Raw genomic sequence first — 13,809 nt, 5'->3', positions numbered from 1 at the left:
CGATGAGAGATGGATATGTCACAAGCACGTCTCCTCTTGATTTGCGTCCGATGTTCCGGGGAAGGACTATAAGGTGAGCGTCGTTTCGCGCAGCGGAGCGATTGGAGGGCGCTCGCTGGAGGATGGATGCCCCCAGAGGGGGCTAAATACCGACGTGGCCTACGTGTTATGACCTACCTTCCCCTGGCTATGGAATAGCGCGTGCCTCTCCGTCCCATGCGCCTTCATGGCCGCTGGATGCCTGTTGCTGACATCGGGGTCAGCGGCGGTATAGAGACGCCTGGGAACGTAGTGCAAATCATCACCGTGCCAGGCGAAAGGGGGTGCCGACGGCACATATGTATAGGCCGTTGCACATGTGGAGCGTGGCTATCGGGTCTTTTAGAGGAACCCCGGATCAGCTGCGGACATTTGACCTTGGCCGCTCCGTAGCAGGGAAAGTAATACGGTTGCCGGCTCTGCCGTGTCACCAGCCCCCGCCAGCCAATGTCGTACATCAAGAGCACTCGCTTTGAAAGGATGTTTCACGGAGGGATTGAAGTGCCGAGCCATGTGATACCGAGCATGCTCACAGATCGCGTCACAAACAGCTATGACTGCGCCTGTGATGTAAACCAGTCCCTAGTATCAATGATCCCAGGGCGCAAGGCAGCCACGGCTTCTTCATGACCGGGACTGCTGTGCGGGAAGAGTGACGGACGGAGGATATTAACATAGTATTGCGGACCAATATGTTGTAAAGACTGCGAGGTCGCGTGTATGTAGTAAACGACACAGTCAAGCATCTATATATTGCCGTGAGGGACAGATAGACAGACCGTAGATACACAACAGTAGCTATGAACGGAGGCATCGCAACAATGATGCAGGAAAGCATCCAATATATCACGCAGGTTTTAGAGCCAGATGCCACCAGCGCCGTGCAATGAGCCGAGTTGAGCGATTTTCCAGTACGCCAATTATGCCACGACGAACACAAGTACCAAAAAAGCCATTGTCGACACGGCCGGCTTACTCTGCGCCAATGAGGCTTTTGGGCAGGAAGGCCCAGACTGTGCCTACAACAGACAGGATCGTCGAGATAGTCATCAAGACATAGCAAAGGAGCCTCTCCTGGGAACTGATCTCCTTGCTGAAGAGCTTCACGTAAAACGCAAGAGGCAAACTGCGAAGGAGAGGTTAGCTGGCTCGCCCAAAGGGTCCAAGTTGCATGGGGCTTCACTCACAGCACGCAAATGGTAAAGCATAGTGCACTGCCCATAAACGCCATGATGCTGTCGAATGCCGGAAACAGGATGGAGATGATGAGGAAGACAAATACAGTCACAACCCTGATGGCAACCTTCATGATGCCCCTAAAGGTGGCAGAGCGGCCAACCATAGCTGAGCTGTCGGCAACGGCCTGCTGGTGAATGCCGGTCAACACCTCCAGGGTCGCAACAATCGGCCGGGCGTTGAGCGGGATCTTGGTCAGAGGAATGATGGCGATAAAGACACACAACAGGATGTTGAGCGCGCGCGGGTAACCGCTTGTCCGAAGGATGTTGGCCGTGATCTCGTCCAAGACGTTGTCGCCATACATGAGGAGGCCCACAACCGCCGTGAAGGCGTCGAGGAGATACTGCATCGCAGTTAGTATTTGGTGCAATGAGGTAGCATCGCTGCATGTCAACTCACCACGGACGTGAAGACCGTCTTAACGGCCCGAGGATACTTGTGAGGATGGCGCATGTCCCTGTAGATCTGAACGAACCGTCAGTATAGGCCTCCATATATATATACAGCATCAGCCCGTCGTCGTGGGGGTTGAGTGAGCACTCACGTTGGGGAATACACTGTGGCCACCCCAGGGGCTCATGAGCAGGCCGAAGCTCAATGGTAATGTGCCCCAGTTTGCCGGGAACAAGTACGTCGTGGCCGGCTCCAGAAGGGAGCCGGGTGTTGTTGGCTTGATGAGACCGTCGATCACCAAAATTGCCACAACTAACCCGGTACGTCAGCCAGGACCCTTTCAACAGGAACACGGGAGGAAACAGAACTCACTGCTAAAGCAACACACAATGCCAATGACGCTGGTGAAACTCAACAATCGGAGGGGGAGGAAGTTGAGGGGAACCATGATCACGGAGCAAATTAGCTTCCAGGTGTTGACGCTCAAGAAACCCGGGAAGAGCAGGGTCAGAGAGTCGGCAAAAAGGACGATGAGAGCAACGCAAGCGGCAAGCAGCTCGAGGGTGAAGAGAATGCTGGTGGCGATACGCGCATTGCGGCCATACGAGATGTAAGCCAGATCTGAGAAGGTAATCAAGCTTGGGTCAAGATCCATGCACTTGGCCAGAAGCTTGGCCGTGTAGGCAGTCACAGCTGCGGAACAGGCCAGGATGACCATGCCGCAGATCCAACCAGCATACTTGATTCCCATGGGCAAACTCAAGAGGCCGACCCCGATGAGAACGCTGCGTTACAAGTCAGCACTTAATTGCCTTCGGTGAGATTTGCAGGGATGGGGCGCGACTGACTTGATCGAGTTGAAGATGGTTTGGGGAAGCGTGGACTGTCCCTCCACAGTCAAGATGATCTTCCCGTCCTGCTCAACCTCCTTCACGAGAATGGGCATGTTCTCTCCATCTGGAACATTGCCCCCTGCCTCTTGCTGCTGACGCCACAGCTCTCCAGCCTGCGCCATCGATGGCGAGTCAACGTCCTCTATCGTGCCATACGTCCTGTACGAACTGTAGCTGCCAACCAGCGGCGGCGTTGCTAGATGGGGCGGAACTGCGAAGATGGACTGCGAAGGCCGGCGGCCGCTGCCGAAGCTTGAGCCGTAGATGGCGCCCGACATTTCCGCCTCGACGGCTTTGCGCTCTCTGTCGCGGAAGTCATTCTGGACCGAGCTACCGTCCGCAACTGAACTGGAAGAGCCATTATGGTGTGAAGTGCTAGGACCCGTCTCCGGCGTGGCTTCGAGGTGCTGTCTGAGAAGCGAGGTTCTCGGGTGCGAACCTGACTCGACATGGCTTCGGGAGTAGTCGAGGGCCTCGTTCGATCCCGAGGCAATGGGGACCTGGTCGGGTGCGAAAACGAAGGATGGCCGTTGGGGGATAACCTCGGCGAAGCCTGCAGCACGCGCCCAACTGCGAGTGAAAGAGCGAATGCTGTTGACGCCGCCGATATCTGTGATGCCGGCAAGGTGTCGTGTTACTGAAGACCTAAAGGAGGGGTATGTATGGGTTAGCGGGGGAGAATCGCATAGCAGTAACGACGAAAGCGACAAGCGAAGTCATGAGGGTACTGCCAAGTTTTTTGTTCAAAGACCAACCTTCTACGAAGCCCACGAGAATTGCCGCCGTAACCTCCCTCGTCGTCCTCCCCCAAGAGCGACTGGTCCTCGGCGACGGCATTGGAGTCGATGCTCACGGAGCGCTGGGGGGATGCGCCCCGTTCGTACTCGTCCCAAGTGGACGGGTTTCTCGAGGCCATGAGGGGAGCAGGTCGTGGGGTACCAGACCTTGGCGGTATGGATTCAAAAAAACAGTTGCCAGAGCGAGGGTGCAATGGCAAAGAGGAGCGACAATAGAGAAGGTGAGAAGGAGGTAGATTTCGCGGTGGTCGCGCGACTGGCTTTTTCCCCCCTTGTGCGCGCGGGCGTTCGGACTTGTATATACCTGGTAGTAGTATCAGTCGGGTGGCGCGAGACACAGGCTACACGCGGCGCCCAAAAAGCCGTGTAGAGGTAGGTCGCAAATCTACCCTTTTGCACCCCTGACAGAAGCGGTCCAAGTGGGGATGTCGCGGGAGATGAGTTGGTGCTAGTGCAGTGGATTGTGGGAAGTCCAGGTTGTCGCAAGCAGCCTCTGGCGAGGTTCCAACTGGGTTATTTTTTTTTCTCCTGCTCCACGTCGGGGTGGGGATGGAGGACGGAAAGGACGACAGAGATAACAGCAGTTAAGGTTACGTCGCAGTGTAAGGAGAGGAAGAAGAGAGGGAAGGGGAAAAAAAAAAAAAAAAAAAAAAAAAAAAAAAAAAAAAAAAAAAAAAAAAAGAGGAGCTAGATAATCAACTCCATCGACCTCCGTGGGTTGTTGGTTGCTGGTTAGAGGCGCCCGTGGGACCGAGGCGGAAGGGAAGATGGGAGAAAAAGGTGGAAGGACGATTGTAGGGCCGGAACGGAGGGGGAGTGATGAAGAAGAGGAGAAGAAGCAGTGTAGATGCTCGAAAGCCAAGGAAACTTTCCACTCGGACAGGAAACCACCCCAGTCAACCCGATACCAGCCAATGCTTCTTCCAGCTTTCCGATAGACCATATGGGAGAATCAGAGGAAGCCAGAGATCAGAGCCAAGGGGTAAGAAAGGGTATCGATCTTTGAGGGGCTGGCTGGCATTCCCAGGTAGGGGATCATGGACAAGGTTAGGCCGTTTACAGGTCCTTCTAGTCATTCAACTCTCATAATCCAAGGTTATCATTGTCGGCGGTACCGTACCAGCGCATGGAGCACCCGTCGATGCGCCGATAGGTATCTGCAGATTCACCTGCATGACAGAGTCCAAGAAGTTCAATCTGGGGCTACGGGCTACGCAAGAGCATCAGACAAGCAACCACAAGGTTGATGCGCTAGGAAGTGGATTCGATGCTCGCACCTCGTCCGGGTAACAAAGCCGGCAGGACGTGGGTAGATGGACGGGCCAAACAAGAAACTGAGTCAGCTAGATATCAGGACTTTAGTTTCCATGACGCCGTCTACATCGTCAAAAGTTGGCCGGCTTATCGCGCCTGCGTCTATGGTTGGACAATGGGTGACCGGCTTAAACCTGCAATATCTGCAGGTTAGGTAGGTTGCAGGGCCTCGCAGCGGCCAGAACTTGCCCAACCCCGGTTCCGCACCCCACCTTCCTCCCCCACCCCACCATGGCCCCCCTTCCCGTCCTTGCCTTCTCTATCTCTGTGTTTCCTGGCTCTCTGCGCGTCTACCAAATTGTGCCTCCCAATCGCCGAGTGCTTTCCACACTACCAACCTAAGGTAGCCAGACCTGCAACAATATTACGTACTGCAGTCGCTAGGGGGTGCTAAAGTGGGACGGGTGAGGAGGGGACAGGAAAAAAGCAAGCAGCCCTGTCGACTTTACCTATTCCTACCATCCGCATGTATGAATGCATGATAGCTTTTCTCCAACACAGGTGGGGAGGCTTGTTACTACGTGTGATGGGTAAGTAAAAACTCCCTAACAGGTAGTGTGGAGTTGTGACCCACGTACGCTAGACTCTCACTGGCCAGAATTATGATGGATGTGCACAAGAACCTCAAAGTACCGTCGCTGAGGTAATCAAAAAAGCACAGCCATATTTACCTGACGAGGGGGTTAAACTTTGGCCCGATACCATAGTAGGTCTGTGTTTTACCTCAGAACCCCGGTTAGAGTCTATATTGTGCGTGGTACGCAGATAACCCCAGGATACCCGCGGGCTCTTCCCCGTGCCGCTGCTACTCACCGCTACTTGCATACCTTATTCCTCCACGGCACTTCAGTACAGTCCCGCCTGCCATGTCATCCAATGCCCCGCGATGAGACAGGTTCATGCATGGAGGTCAAATGCGAGAAGAGGCTATCACAACTAGGGAAGGGGACGGATAGCGACAAGTCAGTGCCAAAAGTGCAGTCAGTGAGGGATTATTCGTAAGTTTTCAATCCCTCTCAGTGCCAGTCATGAACTCAAAATTCCCGTGCCCCTCGGATGCCTGAGCCTCGTGCTCACATGCTGTGCTGCCCATCGCAATCGCCTCATCTGGCACCATGGCCGCACCTCTCCTAGTTGAGACTGTCTATGGATAGGCAAATGTCGCGATCAAACCCATGACCCCCCGGATCGCCCAAGACCATATTCCCCCTTCCAACCAGGAGCCCGACTCCCCGCACAGACGTGGCTTTTTCTTTGTTCCGACGCCCCTTCCAAAACCGCCGGGTATATTCTTGATCGTCAACACCACCGTCATCATTTTCTTCTTCTGCTTCTGCTTCCTCCGACTTCGCCGGCTCTGTCCTGAGTGGCTGGCTGTGAATAGTGAAGTAATGTCGGGCTTGGTTTCGTTTGGTCTCGTGGCGGTTGCCAGCTTGTCCCATGCAAGATCCCATGCGGCTCACCCAGACAAAAAGTCAACGACCTCCTCCTCTGCAGATCCCATAGTCCGAAAGACGGAAACCCCCCCCCCCTAATACAACTTTACCTAACCTGACCTCGCCATACATTACATTACCGAGCTAATTTAAACTCTCACCGATCCGAACCCAGCCCAACGCCTGGTCAGTCAAAGTCTGCTTCGATACCCGTTCGCTCGTGCATGCATAACTTAAAAAAGATAAATGTACTACGGAAAGAACAAGAGGCGGAGGTGCACGGTCCCCCCCCCCCACTATGACAGGAGAAATAAATAAAAACAAGCCAGCCAAGGTACAGGAGCCCGTTTCCCATCATCGACGACTTAACTCGCTAGCCGGCGACTAAAAATAAAATAAAACAAAAAGAAGAAGAAGAAGGAAAGGGAAAACCCCCTCTTGAAGTCCAAATCACGTCTAGAACACGCGCTTCCCATCCTCGCGCGCGCGCGCGCGCAGAGCGAGCCGAACCATGAACCCCGCCGTCCCGGCCGACCTTCACCAGCCCACAATCGACGCCCTGGTCCCCGTCCTCCAGATCCTCGACGGCTTCAACCACCGCAACAAAAACCAGCACCGTGTCGCCCGCTGGTGGTCCCAGTTCGACCTCCTCCGCCGCTCCGTCAGACGTCTTCACGACGCCCTCGAGGCCCGCGTCCGCCACAACCACGCCCAGAGCTTCAGGGCGCCCTCGAAGAGATTGGCCGGCAAGGTCAGCGCCGGCGCCCGCACCGGCAACGGGGACCGGCGGGGCGAAGCGTTTGGCGAGGACGTCGCCAACAGGGCGCGGCTATTGCTCGACACAGCCATCCCATCGTCATTTTTGTATGTCGTTGTTGCCCCGTCCCCCGCCACCTTGGAGGCCTAAGACGCGACTCTGCCACGTGTCTCTCGTGAACTAACATGGTATCATCAGAGCCTTCAGTCAGTTGGCCGCAGATAGCCAGCATGCCGCCCTAGGCCTGGTTTTACTGGGCGTTCTGGCCCGTATAAACTCTGCTATTGCTCCCTTGATCCCTCGACAGCCCAAGGGAGGTGATGCAATGCTGCCCATGGCCAACTCATCGACGAGCCATCGTGATGCGGTCACGGCCAAGGAAGGCCAGATGAATCCAGAGTCAATGGGTCTCGGCGTGGCCATCTCCCGAGACCAGATGAAGCTGATCGCTAAAACCCCAGGTCGCCGTCCAACAATGAAAGAGGACGCCAAGGCTGTCGCTATAGCGCCCATTGCGAGCAAAAAGAAACGCAAGCTGGTTGATGCCCCCATCACCGAGCCGGAACCCAGCAGACGGGTCAAGGAAACAAGGTCGGAGAAGAAGCCTAGCAAGAAGAAGTCAAAAAGGGGCGATGAGTTTTCGGATTTGTTCAGTTCGCTCATGTAGAACTACCCGTGTATATATTCCAACCCAATTCGTGTAAAGCTTTCAAATCTTTCATTAGCGACGGCTATTTGCTACGAGATTCCGACATGTCCCCTGCCAGTGCGCCCCCGACCGTCCTGTCCGTCTCCTCAACTGAGGGTGTCCCAAGACGTAAGTCAGAGACAACAGATTTCACCACAAAAACCCCCAGTGACAGAGCACCATTTACTCGAGACTGCTATTTGGTATACATATCTGCCACTCACGAAACCCACAAAAAGTTGACTCCAGCTTCCTACTGGACACTTCGGTATGACCAGATGCGCGCCCGCATATCACCAGAGCCGGTGGCGAAGTAGCCTCCCGTCGGGCTGGGAGCGACGGAGATAACACTGTTCTTGTGACCCTGAAGCATCAACTGTGTGGCTCCAGTGCGAGGATCCCAGAATTGCACGCCGCGGTCCTTGGAACCGGACATGACCCAGGCAGCATCGGGAGTCAGAGCGACGGAGAGAACAAAATCCTATTCTTGTCAGCATACCAGTGCGGCTTAACTTGTTAGTCTGGGGAGCTACTCACTCTGTGTCCTTCGAAAGTCTTGACGCAACGTCCTCCCTTGGGACCGGGGTTGGGAAGACCACGAGGCGTGCTTAACTCCCACATCTTGATAGTCTTGTCCAAACTGCCACTGACCAGGTCTCTGCCGTTGGGGGAGAAAGCAACACTGTAGACACTGTCCTTGTGGCCGTCGGGGCCCTCAAGTCGCTCCAGGAGGTATCCCTGGTGGATATCCCAAACGCGGACGCTCTTGTCAAGCGAACCAGCCGCGACATACTTGGTGTCGGGAGAGATGGCGACCGTCGTGACACCGTCCTCAATGGTCAAAGTAAGAGTGTTGGTACCCTGCTCAATATCCCAGAGACGGACGGTCCTGTCTCCACTTCCGGAAGCAATCGTGCGACCGTCGCGGGCAAAGTCAAGCGAGTAGATGTCCTGCTCGTGACCAGAGAAGGTGTTGCGAATCTGCCTGGACTGGATATCCCATACCTGAAAAGGCGGTTAGGTTAGCATGGTCTGGCCAAACATCCGTTTTCGTTCTACTTACTCTGATCAACTTGTCCTCGGCACCAGTAGCAAGGTACTTGCCATCGGGACTGAAGCAGACGCTGCGGATGTAAAGATCCCCGGTGATGTCGACAGTGTCGTCCTGAAGAACGCACAGCTTCTCGCCGGACTGAACATCGTAAATCTGGGCGGACCGGTTGCACCCGGTGGCAACGTACTTGCCGTCGTGGCTGAATCGCACACAGCAGACAACACTCTCGTGCGCAAGAGTGTGGACAAGGTCGACGTCAAGCATCCGCGGTACATGCTGGTTGAAGATGACGAACCAGTCGTGACCCGATTTCTTGGAATGGGGAGGCAGGCGATCAGGGTCAAGATCGCCAAGGGCGTTTCCCACAGGAGGGGCATGAGGACCTCCCATCCGCGCGTGATCAGGCGTCGGGTGGCTGACTTGGGGCGACTGCGTAGCGCCGGGGAATGGAATCGGGGTGTTGATCTGAGGAGTAGCCGGACCAACAGCCGCGGGAGGTCGCCCAATTCCGCGTCTGCCGGGGCCAGGCGATGCGGTCGTCTGAGGAGGCTGGGAGCCAAGGCCGTTAGAGACGGGTCCGCCAGGACCCTGGGGATATTGCTGGAAAGGCTGCTGCGACTGAGGGGGCGGCGGCGGCGGGCCAGGGAGGCCTGGGGGCCTTGTGCCATCTGATGTTGCGGGCCCATTTGCTGGTCCTGAGGCGGAGGAGGGGGAGGGGGAGGGGCCAGTTGGGCCTGGCCGCCGCCGGTCATGATGCCGTTGAAGAGGCCAGTCCCGGGAGTAATGGAGGGAGGCTGTTGCGACGGTCCGGCGTGAGGAGGGGGGCCGCCAATGCTAGGCGGCGCGTTTCCGCGGGCCCCCTCAAGCTGGCGTCGGAGCATAGCAATCTCTTCCTCGTACCTATTTGAAGTTTACTATTAGCATTTTCATAGCTTATCGGAAAGTCGAGATTGCATCGGTAGCGGACATACTTTTGCTTCAAATTCATCTGCGTCTGCTCCATCGCGTAAACCTTTTCTCTGACGAGCTGCATCTCCTGGACCTGGGCCTGGACTAAAAGGACAGTTAGCGACAGCAACAAGAGCGACCAGACGCAGTCGTCTTACTCTGATGTTCGTATCCCTCGGTCTGGCGCATCTGCGTGTCGAACTCGGTTCTGATCTGGTCGAGGAGCTCGTTGAGCCGGGCCGAGTTATTGGGGGGCACCGCGCCCATGGCGCGATGCGGATACATGGACATGGTGACAATTGTTGCAGTCAGGGACAATGATCAGGGCTGCAGATACACGGATCGCCGGGCCGGGGAGGTGGACGTCGGTAAAGATGGATCGCCGAGTATCAGAAGATGAAGGATGATTGGGTTTTCCTCTCAAAAGTCGACGATGAAGACGATGAACACGATGCGTCGAGTTTCCTTATGGAAATCGTGGCTCGTAAAAATTTGGCGGTTGCCGCAATGGGGCGCCCTTCAATCGGTGGGTGTACAATGACAAGGCGCGGTTTGCCTTGGGTAACGTCCCCTGAGAGTTTCGAGTGTCGGCAGCGGCAGAGCCGTCCAGGCAGGGAGGCGCAGCTGGATGCGCGATATCGATGCTGTCGTAGGTTGGGGGGGGGGGGGGGGTGACGATGAGATGAATGCAGCTTGGTGATCGATTGATGATGATGGTGATGTGTTATGTTGTGTGTGTGAGAAAGAGAGGGAGGGAGGATGTGTGTGTGTGCGCGCGCGCGTGTCGAGGTTGTCACGGCGGAGATGGGGGGGGGAGAGAGGAACGGAAAGAAAAGTTCGGGTAGGCAAAGAGAGGAAGGAGAGAAAGGACCCGGCTGAAGAGGCTGGCGAGTGGAAGAGAGGAGACTGGTGCAGGGTGCAAGGTGCACAGGCCGAGAAAAAGAAGAGCGAGAGAGACGGGGATGGGAGCCGCCTGGGGATGTGATCCAAATGTGGATCCCACGAGAGAGAAGGAGTGTGAGAGAGAGAAAGGTGAACTGCTCTATGCCGCCCCCCCCCCCCCCCCCCCCCCCTGGAACCAATTGCACGCCAAGCTTGACAAGTAGCTCGCCCGATGAGGATACATCGGGCTGCGCGGAAAGGTACAGGGGCATTAGGGCACTCGGCTCAGGGTTTGGAACTGGAAGCGTGGATGGCAGCCATGTAGTCGTAAAGTATCAGCCAGGAGGCCGCTACGCCACCATAAAGCAAGGTCTGTGCGTGTCGACTTTTGGAGGGTGAGCTGGCTCGAAATATGGGTCCTTCCCATGTGGCGCTTGCTTGAAGTGTTCCTCCCAGCGGGTGTGGGTAGTTTCAATCTGTCCGGGCTTGGCTTGGGTGAGTGGGTCCCAGGCGGCGGCGACTGAATCGGTTCAATACATAGTAGTGTAGGGCAGGGGTGCTCTGGTGCCTCAGCTACCTTGCCTTCGGAGCGGGGGGTGGTGCTAGAGTGGGGTGCAGCTCATACCTTGAGCCTACACTACCGGTACGATGTACACTGGGTAGTCCAACAGGCGCAGGGCTAGGTACAGTAGGTAAGTACCTGTCAACGACCGTCCAGCCTTTGGTTTGCTGTCGTCCATACGAATATAGGTAGGTAGGTAGGTGGTGAGTGTGGTATTCGTCAATCTACCACAGTTGGCCACTCACCCGACTTGCTGTCACCTTGTAGCCATCCACCACCAACACCAACACCAACGATAACAACAAAATGCTACTACACCCGAACGCGATGTAAACATCTTGGCGGTATATGATTCCGTTCCTTGATCAACGACCTACGTACCTACGTCTGCAATGCAAAGTTTTGAGACCCGTTAACTTACGATGATGGCTAACAGGGTGCGTACCTTCTACATCATGTTTTTGTCTTTCCGTATCACGCACAAATCTCAGAAACATTGCGATGCAGGTTCGTCATTCAAGAAGTTTTGCAAAAAAAAGGCACTAGGTAAGCCTAACTCTCTCTCTCTCTCTCTCTCTGCGTAAGATATGAGTCAATCCGCCCTATCGTATATGACAATCTTCAAATGAGGAAGTGAAGCATTTGAGCACTATTGGTGATGTCCTGTCAGCAAGGTTGAGCATCGCGGAAAACGCGGGTTGGAGACAGCATCTTGAGATGCAACGGCGCAGCTTGTGGAAAACCCCAAGGACACACGGGGGGTGCATCCGAAAGTGAGTGTGTGGATGTGGCGGAGAAGACGAGGGTGTGGGTTGTGGGTACGGACGGAGAATGTTCCATTCGAGAAAGACGAAAGACGTGACGGATTAGGCATTATACCACTCAGCAGGTACATACATCGTGCACTAGCATGTGTAGTACCTAGTTTGGTAGGCAGGTAGGTGATTTGCAGCGTGTGGTTTGGATGCGGCTGTTGTTTCCGATGATGAATAAGGGTTTGTTGTTTGAACAAAGGGTATGTAGGCGAACGTATAGGAGGGAGGACGGTTAGAATACGGAAGGGGGTGGGGTGGAGGCGTCGTTCGGAGTAAGGAAAGGGTCAAGGATCAGGGTCGGAGGGATAGGTATGCGCTTGGTGTGGTGCCTGTGAGTGAGAAGGTTGTGTCCGTTGTGGATCGTCTGGCCTGGTCTGGTCTGGTCATGGGTGTGCGCCGAGCGGAAGACGGAAACAAGAGCGGGTTTGACGACGTCTGAGGACCGAGAGAAGCTCCCGCGTCAACTGTACCTTACATGTTAACACATGCGTGTACTTGGTGCCGAAGGCTCCGTTGGGTGCGGCAGCAAGACGTTATCAGTAGGCCAAGGTGAGACCTTGCCATACATAAACCCAACTTAGGTACTTGGTGTGTAGCAAACAGCTACCTAGAGACAGAAATGCTTTCCCCAGTCAAGCGGCCGTTGATGTCTTGCGTCGTAAAGGATTGACAGTGGCCTACGGATATTACTTCTGCCGCTCTTGTTAGGAAGCCGACGCGCCACCGCCGCCAGCTAACGATAAGGTTGGCAAGATGGAAAAATGCGTTACAGTTCTTCGGCCATCCGTTCGCTGTAAGTACGGTGAGTTAGTTATTCGTCATGAGTCTGTCTACACAGAGTTGAGTAGGTCAAGGCCTGTGGGCGGTGGCCATGACGGTGGTCATCTTATCCCCCACTTCGGGCATGGAAGCTGTGGAAATGTTCCATGCCCCCGTAGGTCATCGTCAGGACTATCAAGCCACTGCGTAGCAGTAAGAAAAGGTGAATTAAGTACGGTGTAAGCTCACCAATGATCCCGCTCAGCCAGCCCCCGGCTCCCGCTCCCTCTCATGGTAGTGTAGTGTACCATCACATCACTGCCGCCAACAGCATGCGCCATGCAATGTCATGTAGTGATTATGGGTACGGATAGGCCAAACAGACCGGGAACACGCGCGTATACACACACACCGCACACAAACAGCTCGGTTAGCAAGAGCTTGCAGGTCACGGGTGTGGGTATACGGTAGTTATATCCGTACTCACCACCTACTACAGACTACCTTGCGTCCACCCACACCCCATCCATCTCTTGACGATGTTTTTCTTCTTTACTTCCGTCCTCTCTTTGTTTCTTCTTCATGGTTACCTTCGTACTCCCCCCCTTCTCTGTCTCTCTCTCTCTCTCTGTGTGTGTGTGTGTGTGTGTGTCATCTTGCTGCCTGCTCCTTGGCGCACAGCCGCCCTTGCGGCATTACTGGTAGGAGTGGGGACAAACAGCAGTTCGACCCCTGATATGTACCCGTCAATCAACAAATGATGCCACGCGCCATCCGCCGTCGATGTAGGGTGCTCATGCCTACCACAGCATCCTACCATGCAGCAACTCTGGCAGATATTGATCAGAATACTGTGCCTCGACTCACAGAGGTCGGCATCCCGTTACGTGTCACCAGGGCCGATCATTATGCTGCAACTCACCTCACAGCGACAAGAGATCACATCTTACGCCGAACAAAAGATGCAACTCATCAGGCCGCGATTATCGCGTCATCTCATGACCGTCCAAGTTGAATTATAACTCGGCATCACATACAACGATAGCCTGGTCTCGGACGACACGCCAGGACCTGTGCAACAACTACCCCGTCAACCTACTCGGAAGATGCGGTCGAAGCACCATTATATTTTTTTCAGGAGGCGGCTAGGGCGTAATGGAGGTGGACGGGCGCAGCGTGGTTGGCCACACTCATCTGGTAACAACAGCAGCCCTCAGCCCAGGAAGTGATTGA

General features: G+C 55.0%; 4 protein-coding genes across 4 annotated transcripts; 2 read left to right on the top strand and 2 right to left on the bottom strand.

Annotated features, from left to right (window-relative positions):
- Nucleotides 1-754: 754 nt before the first annotated feature.
- LY79DRAFT_256214 (transmembrane amino acid transporter) lies at nt 755-3,644 on the bottom strand. Its single transcript, XM_060551887.1, has 7 exons — nt 3,320-3,644; nt 2,520-3,209; nt 2,044-2,456; nt 1,823-1,983; nt 1,678-1,743; nt 1,227-1,621; nt 755-1,165 (listed from the first exon to the last, which is right to left on the bottom strand). The coding sequence occupies exons 1-7, from the start codon at nt 3,478-3,480 to the stop codon at nt 1,012-1,014; spliced, it is 2,040 nt and encodes a 679-aa protein (XP_060419450.1). The 5' UTR covers nt 3,481-3,644; the 3' UTR covers nt 755-1,011.
- A 2,043-nt stretch (nt 3,645-5,687) lies between these two features.
- Nucleotides 5,688-6,434, top strand: LY79DRAFT_538168 (uncharacterized protein). Its single transcript, XM_060556716.1, has one exon. The coding sequence runs from the start codon at nt 5,851-5,853 to the stop codon at nt 6,208-6,210; it is 360 nt and encodes a 119-aa protein (XP_060419449.1). The 5' UTR covers nt 5,688-5,850; the 3' UTR covers nt 6,211-6,434.
- Nucleotides 6,435-7,576, top strand: LY79DRAFT_655897 (uncharacterized protein). The gene is made up of 2 exons (XM_060562677.1): nt 6,435-6,975; nt 7,067-7,576. Exons 1-2 carry the CDS (start codon nt 6,623-6,625, stop codon nt 7,533-7,535), a joined length of 822 nt encoding a protein of 273 aa, XP_060419448.1. The 5' UTR covers nt 6,435-6,622; the 3' UTR covers nt 7,536-7,576.
- LY79DRAFT_538166 (WD domain-containing protein) lies at nt 7,577-10,223 on the bottom strand. The gene is made up of 6 exons (XM_060556715.1): nt 9,717-10,223; nt 9,582-9,663; nt 9,415-9,510; nt 8,620-9,268; nt 8,094-8,561; nt 7,577-8,037 (listed from the first exon to the last, which is right to left on the bottom strand). Exons 1-6 carry the CDS (start codon nt 9,847-9,849, stop codon nt 7,810-7,812), a joined length of 1,656 nt encoding a protein of 551 aa, XP_060419447.1. The 5' UTR covers nt 9,850-10,223; the 3' UTR covers nt 7,577-7,809.
- Between the last annotated feature and the right edge of the window lie 3,586 nt (nt 10,224-13,809).

This window comes from Colletotrichum navitas, assembly GCF_030913465.1.
Source record: "Colletotrichum navitas strain CBS 125086 chromosome Unknown LY79scaffold_4, whole genome shotgun sequence".
NCBI lineage: Eukaryota > Fungi > Ascomycota > Sordariomycetes > Glomerellales > Glomerellaceae > Colletotrichum > Colletotrichum navitas.
This window is presented reverse-complemented; position numbering and strand designations above follow the sequence as displayed.

Excerpts from the sequence above, each read along its gene's own strand:
- LY79DRAFT_256214 (XM_060551887.1), bottom strand. The coding sequence starts at position 3,480 with ATGGCCTCGAGAAACCCGTCCACTTGGGACGAGTACGAACGGGGCGCA. Across the intron at positions 3,210-3,319 it reads TCTCGTGGGCTTCGTAGAAG|GTCTTCAGTAACACGACACC; the intron begins GTTGGTCTTTGA and ends CCCCTCCTTTAG. Across the intron at positions 1,984-2,043 it reads CATTGTGTGTTGCTTTAGCA|TTGTGGCAATTTTGGTGATC; the intron begins GTGAGTTCTGTT and ends GTACCGGGTTAG.
- LY79DRAFT_538168 (XM_060556716.1), top strand. The coding sequence starts at position 5,851 with ATGACCCCCCGGATCGCCCAAGACCATATTCCCCCTTCCAACCAGGAG.
- LY79DRAFT_655897 (XM_060562677.1), top strand. The coding sequence starts at position 6,623 with ATGAACCCCGCCGTCCCGGCCGACCTTCACCAGCCCACAATCGACGCC. Across the intron at positions 6,976-7,066 it reads GCCATCCCATCGTCATTTTT|AGCCTTCAGTCAGTTGGCCG; the intron begins GTATGTCGTTGT and ends TGGTATCATCAG.
- LY79DRAFT_538166 (XM_060556715.1), bottom strand. The coding sequence starts at position 9,849 with ATGTCCATGTATCCGCATCGCGCCATGGGCGCGGTGCCCCCCAATAAC. Across the intron at positions 9,269-9,414 it reads CCCCCTCCTCACGCCGGACC|GCCCCCAGGCCTCCCTGGCC; the intron begins GTCGCAACAGCC and ends AGATGGCACAAG. Across the intron at positions 8,038-8,093 it reads AGACTTTCGAAGGACACAGA|GATTTTGTTCTCTCCGTCGC; the intron begins GTGAGTAGCTCC and ends TGACAAGAATAG.